Source organism: Stenella coeruleoalba, assembly GCF_951394435.1.
Source record: "Stenella coeruleoalba genome assembly, chromosome: 5".
NCBI classification, from domain to species: domain Eukaryota; kingdom Metazoa; phylum Chordata; class Mammalia; order Artiodactyla; family Delphinidae; genus Stenella; species Stenella coeruleoalba.
The window spans coordinates 10,245,122-10,261,847 of record NC_137150.1 but is presented as its reverse complement, the minus strand read 5'-3'; the positions used below and the strand labels follow the sequence as shown (position 1 = coordinate 10,261,847).

The window sequence follows — 16,726 nt, the reverse complement described above, 5'->3', positions numbered from 1 at the left end:
GTGTGGACTTGCGTAGGGGTGGGTAGGGGTGGGCATTGAACATTTTTCATGGAGGTTGGCAACCTGCCCTCCCAAGCAAACCTCAATTTTTTAAATGACGAATTTAAAATTCATCAAGCCGAGAAGAATTCCATTTTAAGGAAAAGGTGCTCAGCACACTGGCATGTCACTATCAAAGGTAGATGCAAGGAGGAACTTGATCAAAGTGAAAGCTGGGAGAATAGACATTCTGTTGTCCCAGCCACTGGCAGACTCATCTGAGCTGCGGTTTGCTCTGGGTCGGAAGGAGTGGCGTTACCACCTGGGAGGGCGGGCCTGGACCTTTCACGGCAGTGACCATCCATGGGAAAATCCTCTGTACCACAGGAACAAGGCAGAGACCTGCTATCTTTGGCACTAAAGGCTATGCTATCAGAACCAAAATAATTATCTTGGAGAAATTGTGGCAATGAAAAAAAATGCCAGATGGTTTAAAAGGAACAAATATTGGCTCCCTTGTAGGAGCAGAAGGTGGTGAATTCTAGTCACCGCAGACATTGACGTTACTCCCTGGCAGATCCCAGTGTGGACCGTTACGTGGATGGTCAGGAGTCCTTGGAAACAGAAGATTGATGCCCAGAAGGCTGCGGATGTCCATGCAGACAAAGAGGGACATACGAGTTGTTAGATAGGGTTGTGGGACAGGTGGGGTGGAGTGTACCCCAGAGTGGGTTCCAATTACAGAGATGCCTCTTACCAAGCCTCTCATAAGTCCTTCAGGGACAAGACGGTGACCGCTGGGTGGAATGACAGGGCCATCTGAAACCTCTGCAGACGGGGCTGGGGCCACATTAGGGCCTGAGGGAGAGATTCCCACAGAATGCCAAAGGACCATGTCCTCCATCCACCCGTTGGACACTGGATCAGACAGAAGCAACCCTATGTAGGAAATGCTCAGAGAAGCCAGGGCTGGGACGATTCCCCCAGACGCAAGATGATACTGTCATGATCACAAATGTCTCAGCAGGCTGGAAAAATGGGCAGAAACCAATGGGAGGCGATTCAACAGCAGACTGAACACACAGGTGGAGGATGGAGACAACACCTGACAACAGCGCCTCACGGGATGAGAACTGTGGGTGTTCACAGGCTGTAACAGGTGCCCCCAAAGTTCATTCAATCTCCAGCTGCACTAGCAGAAGCCCAGGTCCAGCTGTAGCGAGACCAGGTCCTTGCAGGTAGTGGGCTGCTCTTCACGATGCCCTTCGGATCCCAGGATGCTGTGCAGGTGAGCACTTCCAGGGTAAGTCTTCCGTGCTCCCATACCTGTCCAGGTCAGTTAGACCCATGATCACAGCTACATGTCTTAATTTAAATTATTTAAAATGGATAGGAAGTGCAAAGAAGTTGTTTCTAGGAAAACTAGATAGAATGCTTTGAAGAGACCTGACAAAGGACAGTTGCTTAAAAATAACAACTGTGGCCACTGTCTGGCGGGGTGGAGGGGGCTGGAAAAGACCAGGAAAAAAAATCATGAAAACAGAAGGATTCTGCAGTCAGATCCCTTTGCTACACTTTACAGACACTAACGCTGGCCATCAGCGACTGCACACTTTGGTTGATAAAAGAAGAATGAAGTGGGATTCTAATCAGCAGACGCCAAACTCAAAAAGATTGGCACATGGAATGTGTAATTACATATTTTATACTAAAATGTGTAAGATGTGAATATGCTTTTTTCTCTTTTTAAAAAATGTAATTGAAGTATAGTTGATGTACAGTGTTGTGTTAATTTCTGCTGTACAGCAAAGTGACTCAGTTATACATATGTATATTCTTTTCCATTATGGTTTATCACAGGATATTGAATATAGTTCCCTGGGTTATAAAGTAGGACCTTGTTGTTTATTCATCCTGTATATAATAGTTTGCATCTGAACTTGTGGTGAGGGATACCTTCAAGATGGTGGAGGAGTGAGACACAGAGATCACCTTCCTCCGCACAAATACATCAGAAATACATCTACACGTGGAACAACTCCTACAGAACACTTACTGAACACTGGCAGAAGAACTCAGACTTCCCAAAAGATATATATATTTTTTCCCTTTTTCTCTTTTTGTGAGTGTGCATGTGTATGCTTCTTTGTGTGATTTTGTCCGTATAGCTTTGCTTTTACCATTTGTCTTAGGGTTCTGTCTGTCCTTTTTTTTAAATTTTTTTTATTTTTGTATAGTTTTTAGTGCTTGTTATGGGTGGATTTGTTTTTTGGTGTGGTTGCTCTCTTCTTTCTTTTTTTATTACTTTTTAATTATTTTTAATGATTTATTTTTATTTTAATAACTTTATTTTTATTTTATTTATTTTCTTTTTTTTTTCTTTCCTTCTTTTTTTCTCCCTTTTCTTCTGAGCCATGTGGCTGACAGGGTCTTGGTGCTCCAGCCAGGCATCAGTCCTGTGCCTCTGAGGTGGGAGAGCCAAGTCAGGACGTTGGTCCACCAGAGACCTCCCAGCTCCACACAATATCAAACAGTGAAAGCTCTCCCAGAGATCCCCATCTCAATGTTATGACCCAGCTCCACTCAACGACCAGCAAGCTACAGTGCGGGACACCCTATGCCAAACAACCAGCAAGACAGGAACCCAACCCCACCCATTAGCAGAGAGGCTGCCTAAAATCATAATAAGTCCACAGACACCCCAAAACACACCACCAGACGTGGACCTGCCCACCAGAAAGACAAGACCCAGCCTCATCCAGCAGAACACAGGCACCAGTTCCCTTCACCAGGAAGCCTACAAAACCCACTGAACCAACCTTAGCCACTGGGCAGGCACCAAAAACAATGGAAACTACAAACCTTCAGCCTGCAAAAAGGAGACCCCAAACACAGTAAGTTAAGCAAAATGAGAAGACAGAGAAACACACAGCAGACGAAGAAGCAGGGTAAAAACCCACCATACCAAACAAATGAAGAGGAAATAGGCAGTCTACCTGAAAAAGAATTCAGAGTAATGATAGTAAACATAATCCCAAATCTTGGAAACAGAATGGAGAAAATACAAGAAACGTTTAACAAGGACCAAGAAGAACTAAAGAGCAAACAAACAATGATGAACAACACCATAAAGGAAATTAAAAATACTCTTGGAGGAATCAATAGCAGAATAACTGAGGCAGAAGAACAGATAAGTGACCTGGAAGATAAAATAGTGGAAATAACTACCACAGAGCAAAATAAAGAAAAAAGAATGAAAAGAATTGAGGACAGTCTCAGAGACCTCTGGGGCAACATTAAATGCACCAACATTCGAATTATAGGGGTCCCAGAAGAAGAAGAGAAAAAGAAAGGGACTGAGAAAATATTTGAAGAGATTATAGTTGAAAACTTCCCTAATATGGGAAAGGAAATATTCAATCAAGTCCAGGAAGCACAGAGAATCCCATACAGCATAAATCCAAGGTGAAACATGCCAAGACACATATTGATCAAACTATCAAAAATTAAATACAAAGAAAAAATTAAAAGCATCAAGTGAAAAACAACAAATAACATACAAGGGAATCCCCATAAGGTTAACAGCTGATCTTTCCGCAGAAACTCTGCAAGCCAGAAGGGAGTGGCAGGACATATTTAAACTGATGAAAGGGAAAAACCTACAACCAAGATTACTCTACCCAGCAAGGATCTCATTAAGATTTGATGGACAAATTAAAACCTTTACAGAAAAGCAAAAGCTAAGAGAATTCAGCACCACCAAACCAGCTTTACAACAAATGCTAAAGAACTTCTCTAGGCAGGAAACACAAGAGAAGGAAAAGACCTACAATAACAAACCAAAACACTTAAGAAAACGGTAATAGGAACATACATATCCATAACTACCTTAAATGTAAAAGGATTAAATGCTCCAACCAAAAGACACAGACTGGCTGAATGGATACAAAAACAAGACCCATATATTTGCTGTCTACAAGAGACCCACTTCAGACCTAGGGACACATACAGACTGAAAGTGAGGGAATGGAAAAAGTTATTCCATGCAAATGGAAATCAAAAGAAAGCTGGAGTGGCAATTCTCATATTAGACAAAATAGACTTTAAAATAAACACTATTAGAAGAGACAAAGAAGGACACTACATAATGACCAAGGGATCGATCCAAGAAGAAGATATAACAATTGTAAATATTTATGCACGCAACATAGGAGCACCTCAATACATAAGGCAAATGCTAACAGCCATAAAATGGGAAATCAACAGTAACACAATCATAGTAGGGGACTTTAACATCCCACTTACACCAAAGAACAGATCATCCAAAATGAAAACAAATAAGGAAACAAAACCTTTAAATGATACTTTATACAAGATGGACTTAATTGATATTTATAGGACATTCCATCCAAAAACAACAGAATACACTTTCTTCTCCAGTGCTAATGGAACATTCTCCAGGATAGATCATATCTTGGGTCACAAATCAAGCCTTGGTAAACTTAAGAAAATTGAAATCGTATCAAATATCTTTTCTGACCACAACGCTATGAGACTAGATATCAATTACAGGAAAAAATCTGTAAAAAATACAAAAACATGGAGGCTAAACAATACACTACTTAATAACCAAGCGATCACTGAAGAAATCAAAAAATGCCTAGAAACAAATGACAATGAAAGCATGATGACCCAAAACCTATGGGATGCAGCAAAAGCAGTTCTAAGAGGGAAGTTTATAGCAATACAATCCTACCTCAAGAAACAAGAAATATCTCAAATAAACAACCTAACCTTACACCTAAAGCAATTAGAGAGAGGAGAACAAAAAAACCCCAAAGTTAGCAGAAGGAAAGAAATCATAAAGATTAGATCAGAAATCAATGAAAAAGAACTGAAGGAAACAAAAGCCAAGATCAATAAAACTAAAACCTGGTTCTTTGAGAAGTTAAACAAAATTGATAATCCATTAGCCAGACTCATCACGAAAAAGAAAGAGAAGACTCAAATCAATAGAATTAGAAATGAAAAAGGAGAAGTAACAACTGACACTGCAGAAATACAAAGGATCATGAGAGGTTACTACAAGCAATTATATGCCAATAAAACAGACAACCTGGAAGAAATGGACAAATCCTTAGAAAAGCACAACCTTCGAGACTGAACCTTGAAGAAATAGAAAATATAAACAGACCAATCACAAGCACTAAAATTGAAACTGTGATTAAAAGTCTTCCAACAAACAAAAGCCCAGGACCAGATGGCTTCACAGGCGAATTCTATAAGACATTTAGAGAAGAGCTAACACCTTTCCTTCTCAAACTCTTCCAAAATATAGCAGACGGAAGAACACTTCCAAAATCATTCTACGAGGCCACCATCACCCTGATACCAAAACCAGACTAAGATGTCACAAAGAAAGAAAACTACAGGCCAATATCATAGATGAACATAGATGCACAAATCCTCAACAAAATACTAGCAAACAGAATCCAACAGCACATTAAAAGGATCATACACCATGATCAAGTGGGGTTTATCCCAGGAACGCAAGGATTCTTCAATATACACAAATCAATCAATGTGATACACCATATTATCAAATTGAAGGATAAAAACCATATGATCACTCAATAGATGCAGAAAAAGCTTTTGACAAAATTCAACACCGATTTATGATAAAAACTCTCCAGAAAGTAGGCATAGAGGGAACTTAGTTCAACATAATAAAGGCCATATATGACAAACCCACAGCCAACATCGTTCTCAATGGTGAAAAACTGAAACCATTCCTTCTAAGATCAGGAACAAGACAAGGTTGCACACTCTCACCACTATTATTCAACATAGTTTTGGAAGTTTTAGCCACAGAAATCAGAGAAGAAAAAGAAATAAAAGGAATCCAAATCAGAAAAGAAGAATTAAAGCTGTCACTGTTTGCAGATGACATGATATTATACATAGAGATTCCTAAAGTTGCTACCAGAAAACTACTAGAGCTAATCAATGAATTTGGTAAAGTAGCAGGATACAAAATTAATGCACAGAAATCTCTTGCATTCCTATACACTAATGATGAAAAATCTGAAAGAGAAATTAAGGAAACACTCCCATTTACCACTGAAACAAAAAGAATAAGATACATAGGAATAAAGCTACCAAAGGAGACAAAAGACCTATATGCAGAAAACTATAAGACACTGATGAAAGAAATTAAAGATGATTCAAACAGATGGAGAGATATACCATGTTCTTGGATTGGAAGAATCAACATTGTGAAAATGACTATACTACCCAAAGCAATCTACAGATTCAGTGTAATCCCTATCAAACTACCAATGGCATTTTTCACAGAACTAGAACAAAAAAATTTCACAATTTGTATGGAAACACAAAAGACCCGAATAGCCAAAGCAATCTTGAGAAAGAAAAATGGAGCTGGAGGAATCAGGCTCCTGGACTTCAGACTATACTACAAAGCTACAGTAATCAAGACAGTATGGTACTGGCACAAAAACAGAAGTGTAGATCAATGGAACAGGATAGAGAGCCCAGAGATAAACCCACGCACATATGGTCACCTTATTTTTGATAAAGAAGGCAAGAATATACAGTGGAGAAAAGACAGTCTCTTCAATAAGTTGTGCTGGGAAAACTGGACAGCTACATGTAAAAGAATGAAATTAGAACACTCCCTAACACCATACACAAAAATAAACTTAAAATGGATTAAAGACCTAAATGTAAGGCTAGACACTATAAAACTCTTAGAGGAAAACATAGGCAGAACACTCTATGACATCAATCACAGCAAGATCCTTTTTGACCCACCTCCTAGAGAAATGGAAATAAAAACAAAAATAAACATATGGGACCTAGTGAAACTTAAAAGCTTTTGCACAGCAAAGGAAAGCAGAAACAAGACGAAAAGACAACCCTTGGAATGGGAGAAAATATTTGCAAATGAAGCAACTGACAGAGGATTAATCTCCAAAATTTATAAGCAACTCATGCAGCTCAATAACAAAAAAAACAACCCAATCCAAAAATGGGCAGAAGGCCTAAATAGACATTTCTCCAAAGAAGATACACAGATTGCCAACAAACACATGAAAGGATGCTCAACATCACTAATCATTAGAGAAATGCAAATCAAAACTACAATGAGTTTTCACCTCACATCAGTCAGAATGGCCATCATCAAAAAATCTACAAACAATAAGTGCTGGAGAGGGTGTGGAGAAAAGGGAACACTCTTGTGCTGTTGGTAGGAAGGTAAATTGATACAGCCACTATGGAGAACAGTAGGAGGTTCCTTAAAAAACTAAAAATAGAACTACCATATGACCCAGTGATCCCACTACTGGGCATATACCCTGAGAAAACTATAATTCAAAAAGAGTCATGTACCACAACGTTCATTGCAGCACTAGTTACAATAGCCAGGGCATGGAAGCAACCTAAGTGTCCATCGACAGATGAATGGATAAAGAAGATGTGGCACATATATACAATGGAATATTATGCAGCCATAAAAAGAAATGAAATTGAGTTGTAGTGAGGTGGATGGACCTAGAGCCTTTCATACAGAATGAAGTAAGTCAGAAAGAGAAAAACAAATACCATATGCTAACATGTATGTATGGAATCTAAAAAAAAACAAAAAACAAAAAAGAAGGTTCTGAGGAACCTAGGGGCAGGACAGGAATAAAGATGCAGACGTAGAGAATGGACTTGAGGACACGGGGAGGGGGAAGGGTAAGCTGGGATGAAGTGAGAGAGTGGCATGGATATATATACACTACCAAATGTAAAATAGATAGCTAGTGGGAAACAGCCACATAGCACAGGGAGATCAGCTCGGTGCTTTGTGACCACCTAGCGGGGTGGGATAGGGAGGGTGGGAAGGAGACGCAAGAGGGAGGAGATATGGGGATATATGTATATGTAGAGCTGATTCACTTTGTTATAGAGCAGAAACTAACAGAAAAAAATATTTGGAGACTTGGAAAAATTATATATGTATTTGAAATTAAAAAAAAAATAGTTTGCATGTGCTAATCCCAAACTCCCAATCCTTCCCTCTGAATATGATTTTCTTTGGTTCTTTTTCACTGACTTTTTCAGTTAACCCACCAGCTCCCAAGACAACTGCATCTACTCAAAGCGCTTTCCCTACTGTCTTATGTTCAGTTCTGGTGGCAAATTTCACAGGAAACACTTGTGAGCTAGAAGACAGTCCAGGGAGCGGGATGAGGATGGAGAGGCTCTATGGCTCACAAGCTCCTGGTGGCATCCTCCAAGTCCATTGCGCGGTCAGGCTGAGGGACGTGCAGACAGAGAGAAGAGGACGGTCCCTTTCTCTGCCTCTCTCTTCCTCTTCACCTATCCGTCTATGTAGCTTCCCCCTTTCATTTCAAAGAATCACCCTTTCTGGTCACACTCTAGATTGTAAGCTCATAGAGCATAAGCCAAATACCTGTCATAAATGCCCTATGGATGGACTTTCATCCCATTCACAACTGCCTTTAATTTTAGGCCATAGGTTTCCAACTGAGAAAAATGCAATTATTTGCACTTGACTCCACATGTTCCCTAGCCCAGCCTCCTCTGGGCTTTTGGGACAAGATCAATGCAATAGGCAGAGGATCTTTCCAATTGATGATCCTGGGTGACCGATACAAGAAAACAGTATTTACTTACTCTATGCCAAGTACGACATTCACAACTTTTAAATACATTATCTCTTTTCATTCTCATTGACTTCGAGAGGTTGTTACCCGTGTCTCCATTTATACAATTGAAAAATGGAAAAGCAAAGAAGGGGTGGTTTCCTTTTCATACACTCAGCAAGAAACAAGAGAGCAAGACGCCTACCCAGGCCAGATTCGAGAATCCACATTCTCTTTCCAACATACCGCACTGTCTGCCGAGGTGTAAAGAGCCAGGTAGGTTGTGTTGTGAAAGTGTGTGTGTCTGTATGTGTGCGTGTGGTCTGGGGTGTGGGGGGAGAGGAAAGCCAGGAAGATGTGGCCGAATTAGACTGGCACATCTGCACACAGAGCTTGAGGATATTAACGGGCAGAGGAGTAAAGGGGCAGAAAAGGGACAAGTCAGTCCCAACTGTGAGAAAAGACAAAAAGCTGGTCTGAGATACTTGGTGGTCAGAGCCCTGGGAGGCTCCGGGAGGAAAGTGGCTGCTAGAAAAGCAGGATCAACCACAAGCCAAGAGGGAGCTGCCCAGGGCTTGAACAGGAAAGGCCTTCCCCAGAGGCCATAAGGGTGGGGAGGAGAGGAAGGAGATGGTCTCGGGGATAGAGGTGAGGGAGGTAGATACCCCCCCGCACAGCCAGAGGCACGTGCAGAGGAGCAGCTGTCTGTGGGTCGGAGCAGGGGTCGGACAGAGCTCTTCCAATTGCTGGGCCAGGGGCAAGCCCACCCCAGACTGGACCCTGCTGGGCTGTGCTGGTAACAGCTGCATATACATGGCTCCTCTAAGGCAGGGATTGATTCTCACAGTGGGTTGAATAGGAAACTTGGGGGGAAAGCCTGGACGTGTGTCTTTTAAAAAGCTTTCCAGATAGACACAAGCTCGATTTGAACCGAAAGGCTTTCAACCCAATTCAGGAAGCATTTACTGGATGCCTTGGGAAACAAAGATGAACATCCATTGACAGATGAATGGATAAAGAAGACGTGGTGTATATATACAATGGAATATTACTCAGCCATAAAAAAGAATGAAGTAATGCCATTTGCAGCAACATGGATGGACCTAGAGAAGATCATAGTAAGTGAGACAGAGAAAGACAAATATCATATGATATCACTTACATGTAGAATCTTAAAAAAAGATATAAATAACTTTAAATACAAAACTGAAATAGACCCACAGACATAGACAACAAATTTATGGTTATCAAAGGGGAAAGGTGGGGAGGGATAAATTAGGAGTTTGCGATTAACATATACACACTACTATATATAAAATAAGTAACCAACAAGGACCTACTGTAGAGCACAGGGAACTATACGCAGTATTCTGTAGTAGCCTATAAGGGAGAAGAATATGAAAAAGAATATATAAAGTATGTAGAATATATATATATATATGTGTGTGTATATATATATATATACATACTTTATATATTCTACATACTTTATATATATATATATATATATATATAAAAAACGGAATCACTTTGATGTACACCTGAAACTAACACAACACTGTAAATCAACTATACTTCAATTTAAAAAAATAACAATTTAAAAAATTGACAGGGGCACAAAATGACAACTGTGTCCTTACTTGAGTTTGTAACCATTATCTCCCTCCTGCAGACATTTTATTTTCTAATATATTTATTTGTTTGGCTGTGCCGGGTCTTAGTTGCAGCACGCGGGATCTTTTTAGTTGCGGCATGCATGTGGGATCTAGTTCCCCAACCAGGGATGCAACCGGGGCCCCCTGCACTGGGAGTGCAGGGTCTTAGCCACTGGACCACCGGGGAATTCCCTCCCACAGACTTTTTAGATAGTAGGCGTTCCCTCCAGTTACGCATCAAGGTCACATTTTAAAATTTCAATATTTCAAAGGCTGAAGAAAGATGAATCATTGGGGTGCTTTTCCTATCACCCTTTTCATCAAATGTCACACGACCATAGACATCTGGGGAAAGTGGCATCTGTACCGTTCTTTCAGACACTAGTTCTTAAATCCGAGAAAGCTTCAGAACCACCTAGAGAGCCTGTTAAAACCCAGATGGCTGGGCCCACCCGCAGTGCTTCCCATTCAGTAGGTCCAGGGTGGGGCCCAAGCATCTGCATCTCTAACAACTTCCAGGTGCTGCTGCTACTGGTCCTGGGACCACACTTTGAGAATCACTTTCTCAGGCAATTTTGGATCATTGCCATCAAACCATCTTTATTGAGGAAACCACAAAGCCTGCCTTTCACAGCCACTTTAATGTGCAGACAGCAAGGGATTTTATACACATCCCCACGGCCCGTGGCCGATCGCATGTGCAAAATCACTCAACGTGTTTCTGGTGCAGCCACGCATCGCTTGCTGATACAGCCCTGTATCACAGAGCAAACCGAGTGCTGCAGCTCGTGGGTGCAGGGCAGCCAGCATGAGCTTGTCCGGACGGGGTCCTTGAGATCCTGCATCTACCACACGTGGCAGGCTGGGTGAACGGACCGCCCCATCTTACAGTTGTGGAAGTTTAGGGTCCCCAGGGGGGACATGACCTGCCCACATTGGACTCTGCATTTTCGACAGAGCCTCACTTCCTCTGCACCCCGTTTCCAGTTAGGGGCATGGAGGCTCACTGGGACCGATGGCGGGCGGGACTCACTGGCGGAGCCTGACGGGGAAGCAGGTCATCACCTACCTCCTTACCTTCCTCACTACTTATGCCTGCAGGACCCCTGGCCCCCAACCTAACTGGCCCTGGATGCTGTGATTTTGGAATTCCTGTTTCTGATTATTACAGTTTTTCTGTGGACTCTATTCTGTCACATTTGCAGGCAGCTATTTCCCATCCCTACTCAGATGCGGGCTGTCCCCCGCACCCCTGCTCCCCACCTCAGGCCTCCTCAGAACAGCTGAAGGCTCAGAGGCTAAGCAACGGCGCCCGTGGAGCGCTCCACCCCAGTTCCAGGCGGGGTACTGGCCACAGGCTGCAGTGCCAAAGGGCACAAGGGTGTGGCAGGTCCCAGTGCCCCGCACTCTGCACAAGAGCTGCTTCCTCATCTGTCCTCCTCTGGCACAGAGACCCCCCCTGTCTGGCAGGGCCCCTCAGAGTGACGCCAACCCTGTGTCCTTCTAGGGCCAACTTGAGAGCATTCAGAAATCAGTCCCCTATCTTCAAACATGCCGGATGCTGGGTGGACAAGAGACTGGTCTATAAAGTCCATGTTTCAACAGTTGCAGAAATGCCTTTAAAATACACACCAGCAAACCTCAGAAAGAAATCAGCTCTCCCCTTCCCAAATCCCAGCGCAACACAGCTTGAGGAATTCCTCTGCCCACAGCAATCTGGTGGCCTTGCGGGTCAATGCTTCTCAAAGACCGCCTTCTACACTTAATGGGCCAGGGTTCTAACCTCCCTGTGCCTCAGTTTCTTCATCTGTAAAATGGGAGCAATCACAGTACTCAGACTTATTGTGCAGGTTAAGAGAGCAGATGCATATAAATTTCTATGGCCCCCTGTCAGAGGGGGCCATACAGTCTAGCTCCAATAACGACGATGCTCTAATTATTATGGGGGCCACAAACTATGCGTTTGACTCACTTATGTCACTTAGCGCTTTCAAATTAATGAGAGAAGAATCTTTTCTACCCGGCACACACAATGTGTTTTTTCTACAGAAAGGGAAAAGTGGGGCCCATCCCCCAACTGGGGGTGGCATAGGAGGGGCACCAAAGGACGAAAGGGGTCCTCACAGGGTGTATGGAGGTCCAACTGCCGTTCAGAGGAAAGCGACGTCCAGCAGCAGCCACACTCAGAGGAGCGAGCGGGTAAAACAATCACTGTCCAAACAAGAAAAGCACCACTGCCAATCCCAGCACTTACGTCCAGAACCGTCCATTGTTCCACTACAATAGCATCGTAGCCCTGCATGGTTTTGCTATCTTCTGTGGAAACTGCTTCAAAGATGAATACTCCATCTGTCAAGCCGTGTAAGGAATCTGTGGAAAAAGAAAAGGCGGGGTGGGGTGGAGGGAGGTTGCTGTAAACCGTCTGTGGCAGAAGCCTTACAAGCAGCAAAAATTTTCACTGCATTCATTAATAATCCCAATCAGAACATCTTTTCAGCATGTTAATTAAAGAAGGCATACACAACCACAGAGTCTAGCCCCATCAGAATGAATGAGACTAATTTACCTCGCAGTTTTGAATAATATCCTTGATTTTATGAGCCCAAATTTCATTGTTAGCAATCACCATTTGATTTCATGCGTTTACCTTCCTTTTCATGCTCCAACGTCAGAATGCACTGGGGAGAACTTATTCGGGGGAAATGCAGTCACTTAGAGACAGTTTTTAGAAGAAAACTATATTGAGGTGAGAGAAATTATTTTGAAGTGGGGATAGATGCAACGCAGCGCTCTGGGCTTGCAGACACAGTTCAGATGCGCTGATTCCTCGACATTTGTGTGACATGGGTGCAGTATATGGGACACTTCACGCAGCTCTTGTCAGGAGGTGAAATTTGGGGGAAGGGAGAATTTTTCAAAATGATTTACCATTGAAAATGTTTCCCTGGGCACTGCTATAGTTAATGGTAAAGTTCCGTATAATTCAACAAACCTACATCAAACATAGCATGATTCAGAACTGTCTCAGGCAATGAAGATGTCAAGAAAAACACAACAGGGTCCTTGCCCCTGAAGAAGACTTTCAAGGAGGCACTTTTTAAGTTAATGGCTCCTAAATACCTAGATTCACTTAGATGAGGGACTGTGCAAACAGACGAATGGACTCAGAAGCAGGTGGTTTGGGCCCATGCTCTATCGGAAAAGGGATCTGACCCTTTGAGGGGTTTGGTTTCTTGTCTGTGAAAGGGGGTTGTAGACAGAGAATTCCTCCTGGTCAGTATTCTACAAATCACTGTTCAGTCGCACTGTGCTGGACTGAACTCTGTCCCCACCCCCCACCCCCGATTCATATGTTGAAACTCTAACCTCCAAAGTGAGTACATTTGGAAATAGATCCTTTCCAGGGGTAATTAAGGTTCAATGAGGTCATAAGGGTGGGCCCTAGTCCAACAGGACTGATGTCCTTACAAGAAGAGGAAGAGACACCAGAGCACCACCCACCCTAACCCCCTAACCTTGCACAGAGGAGAGCCCATAGGAGGACACAGAGAAGGTGGCCATCTGCAAGTCAGGAAAGGAGGCCTCACCAGAAACCGAATTTGCCAACTCCCTGATCATGGACGTCCAGCCTCCTGATCTATGAGAAAATAAATGTCTATTGTTCAAGCCAACCAGTCTGTGGTGTTTTGTTATGGCAACGGACATAAAAATATGTTTAGTGATATAAAGGACAATTCACACAATAATGTGATCTTTTCTTCATCAGGAAGGAAAGGGAGAAAAACACAGAAAGCCCCCTGAGTCACACTGGAGTTCAGGAACTGCCAGTGCTTTCCAGAAGTTACAAAAAGACAGACAGATGGAAACATATAGCAACCTTCAGCTTCTGTCTTCCAACAGACCTCACAAGCAAGTCAAAAAGCCGTCAGAATGAGAAAATTATTTGCAACAACAAAAATAAGTAATACATAAATGGCTACGTTTAACACTCTTTATTGTATGTAAAAAGTTTCCAGGACTTCCCTGGTGGCGCAGTGGTTAAGAATCCTCCTGCCAATGCAGGGGACATGGGTTCGAGCCCTGGTCCAGGAAGATCCCACATGCCGCGGAGCAACTAAGCCCATGCGCCACAACTGCTGTGCTCTAGAGCCCGCAAGCCACAACTACTGGGCCCGCATGCCACAACTACTGAAGCCCGCGTGCCTAGAGCCCGTGCTCCACAGCAAGAGAAGCCACCGCAATGAGAAGCCGTGCACCACAACGAAGAGTAGCCCCTGCTCGCCGCAACTAGAGAAAGCCCATGCGCAGCAACGAAGACCCAACATGGCCATAAATAAATAAATAAAAAGCTTCCAGGGCTGAAGGGAATTTTAACTGCACGACCTTTCCAGAGAACAACTTAACAATGTCTCAAAAGACTGAAACACAAAAGTCCATCCTCTTTGACTCAGAAACCCTACCTCTTTCAGTCTATTCTGAGCACCCTGGCACCCATTATGTGCCAGGTACTCTTGTGATCACTGGTGACAAATGAAGACCCCGCCCCCATGGAGCTTCCCCTGCCCTGCGAGGGGAGAAAACATAATGTCCCAGGGTATAAATGCTATGAGAATATAAAGTGGGCTGGGGCGGGGCGGGGTGTTGCATGGAGGTAGAGGCGATGGCATGGCTGTTTCTGAAAGAAGTGCTCAGGGTAGTTCCCCCCACTTTGAGTAGAGATTGAACTAACTGCAAGCCAGGTCTGCGGGGTTTGAGAGTTCAAGGTAGAGGACACAGCTTGAATAGAAATGAAGAGTGAATGAGGGGTCACCAAGGACCAGACAAGCAGCAGAATCATGAGAAGAAATTCAAGACTAAGACAATGGTGGGGAGATAAGCCAACCAGGGGCTTATCCATGTGACTCGCTTGGCCAGTGGGATCTTAGCGGGTGTGACACAAGCAGGAGCTTGCAAAGCACTGGCGTGGTTGAACTTGATCTCACATCTGCGCCACCACTTTGAGAGCACATGCCCCAGCTAGCCTGTTGGAACAGAGCTGCCCCGGTGGAGCTTAGCCTAGATCAGCTGATCCATAGACCTGAGAGTGGGCCCAGCTGCCTCAAAGAGGTTGCTCCAGGCAACCTACAAATATGAGAGAATAAATTATTACTGTTTTAAGCCAGTGAGCTCTGGAGTGGTTTGTTACACAGCATCATCCTGGCAATATCTGACTGTTACAATGCCCAAATGAAACTTAAGAAATCTGAGACCAGTGTACTTCACTTAGCCTGGGGAATATTCCTGATTATTCCAGAATGATAGAGGGGCCTGACCAGCTCAACAAACCACAGCTCTGAGGGGAATTCCTGGAGCACAGCAGCCTCATCCTGATATTCTTCCTACGGACAAGACAAAACTCCATTTTAAATAAGATCCCTGTGGGTTAATCAATACTATGCTCCTTTTTTGTATTTGTTTCCTATACCGAGAGTCTGTTACCCATCAGCCTTGGCAAAAGTGCTAAGCTTGCCTCTCTCATCCGCTCTGCTAAAAAGTTTCCCCCAAGTGTTTGTTCAATGTCCTCCTAAAAGACATTTTACTAAGGTGACCGAGGAAGGACAGAACTGCTCTCTGGCTGAACCACATTTAAATATTTTGGGCTCCAGGACAAGCACGGACTATAGTCCAGCTCACTTACCAAGTTCTGGGTAACACAGGTCCAGCTGGAGCCCCTGCCACAGTAGGGATGCCCTACGGAACCCCTTTGAATAAAGCTTTCCCAAGTCCTGACCTGGTGATGCTTGGGACCAGAAGATACTCACTGATCCTTCAGTAGCCTATGATCACAGCACACATTTCTTCAAGGCTTCTACAAAAATATGTTATACCCCATTTCCAAAGTCTCTACCTACAGATCTCCTTACTGGTAAGCCTCTAAGCCCTTTCAACGCGCCTACCACATGCTCTAAGTATTAGAGTGCTCAGCACGATATAGATAGAGTTGAGGTCCACTTGGGGAAGGAGACAGTGCAGCTCATCCAACTTTCTTTCCTACCCCCTGCCTGGCATCCCCTCCTTCGCTCCAAGTCACAAGCTCGGGAGGAGGGCTGTGTGGTCCAGGCTTGGGGGCGTGAAGCAGGAACAAGCCAGGTCCTTATTTACCATCCTCCTAACTCAGTCCTGCCTGCAGCGTCTCAGCCCGCTGCTCAGCTCTTCGGAATCCAGACTGCTGATTCACCCACTTCACTACACAGCAAGTTCAGGATGGCTGTCAAAATTTGGTCATCTGTAACAGCAAAAAAGTCAATGAACCACAGCCAGCAGACAGCTGGGCTTTTAAAGAACCCCTTGTTTTGACGGCCTCATCCACCACCCGTCTCTTCATCACCTTCCTAGCTCAGCCTCGCTGCAGTGTGCTCCGAGCTGGTATAAATAGGTCTC

The 16,726-nt window shown here is 43.6% G+C and overlaps 1 protein-coding gene across 3 annotated transcripts in view; it reads right to left on the bottom strand.

Moving 5' to 3' along the window:
• Positions 1–16,726, bottom strand: part of RFTN1 (raftlin, lipid raft linker 1) — a 204,693-nt gene that overhangs the window by 31,499 nt on the left and 156,468 nt on the right. For all 3 annotated transcript variants that reach the window (XM_079921258.1, XM_079921259.1, XM_079921257.1), the window contains one exon: positions 12,561–12,676. In XM_079921258.1, the coding sequence (XP_079777384.1) occupies positions 12,561–12,676 (116 nt within the window). The remainder of the gene's footprint in view (positions 1–12,560; positions 12,677–16,726) is intronic.